The sequence below is a fragment of the Antrostomus carolinensis genome, unplaced genomic scaffold, assembly GCF_000700745.2.
Source record: "Antrostomus carolinensis isolate BGI_N321 unplaced genomic scaffold, ASM70074v2 scaffold899, whole genome shotgun sequence".
NCBI classification, from domain to species: domain Eukaryota; kingdom Metazoa; phylum Chordata; class Aves; order Caprimulgiformes; family Caprimulgidae; genus Antrostomus; species Antrostomus carolinensis.
Genome location: NW_010339069.1, coordinates 25,132 through 26,175, shown reverse-complemented (window position 1 = coordinate 26,175; position 1,044 = coordinate 25,132). Strand labels below are relative to the sequence as shown.

The window sequence follows — 1,044 nt, the reverse complement described above, 5'->3', positions numbered from 1 at the left end:
AAAGAGTTAACTGGTATTTTCAGTTAGATGTTTTCAGGCATTCAAGTTTCCCAAGGTCAAATATTTCATTTGGAAAAGGCAGATTTAATGTGAATTTCCTATTCTTTCCAATTTAACATTCCAGAGAGTTCTTCACCATTTCTGTTTGTGGTCACTATCTCCTTTTTGATGACTCTTTGCCCCTCTTTCCTCACACTCATTCTTTCTTTTCCCCTCTTGTCTCTCAGGTCCAAGCAGAAATAAAGAAGTCATGGAGCAGGTGGACATTAGCACTTGACTTTAAAAGGAAAGCACGAAGTGGGAGCACAACCTACAGTTATGGACCAATGGTTTCCCACACCAGCATCACAAATGTAGCCACAAGAGGGGCACTTGCCCTCCATCTTAATACGAGACTTATACCAGGGACCCTCAATGGACACCGGAATTTGCCAGGTTATGTAAAAAATGGCTCCATTTCTGAAAACTCCATGCCTTCTTCTGGACCAGAGCAATACAACAAAGATGAGGAGTACCTGAATGGCTCTGGGCTTTACGATGGAGACAGACCCACAGTACTTGTTGAAGAAGAGAGAGAGACAGTGATGTAAAAAAAGAGGAGGAGAAAAAAAGAAACAAAAGGATGAAAAAGATTCCTGGAGAGCATTTAGTGGGCAAAAGAATATCAGGCCACGCACTGGATGCCAAGGGTTTCCATATGGTTTCTCTGTTCTGTGGAACAAGAGGTTAAGTTATATGGGGAAAAAAAGTGAGCCACCAAAGTGGCCAGCTGTCGATCACATACATATACTCAGTGATCTAAGTCTCCCTAGTGTTCGTGGAGGCAGGGCTATCCAGACCCATGGGCCTGCTGAACAACAGAGATACTGAGAGTTTACAAGGGAGGGTTGCAAAGCAGCACGTGGTCCTTGGACCTCTTGGAGAATGTGGGCAGCCAAGGAGGACCGGAGTCTCACCCAGTAAAGCAAGAGTCTTGTGGGGAGTGTACAGTGCCATCTTCTTGTGAGGGTACAAGCCACCCTGAGCATCAGCATCTTCAGTTTG

The 1,044-nt window shown here is 44.7% G+C and overlaps 1 protein-coding gene across 1 annotated transcript in view; it reads left to right on the top strand.

Moving 5' to 3' along the window:
• LOC104530952 (parathyroid hormone/parathyroid hormone-related peptide receptor) overlaps positions 1-739 on the top strand; it is a gene marked incomplete at its 5' end in the record, with an annotated part of 24,718 nt that extends 23,979 nt beyond the window's left edge. Inside the window, one exon of the mRNA XM_010175697.1 lies at positions 228-739. Coding sequence (XP_010173999.1) covers positions 228-590 — 363 coding nt within the window. The remainder of the gene's footprint in view (positions 1-227) is intronic.
• Between the last annotated feature and the right edge of the window lie 305 nt (positions 740-1,044).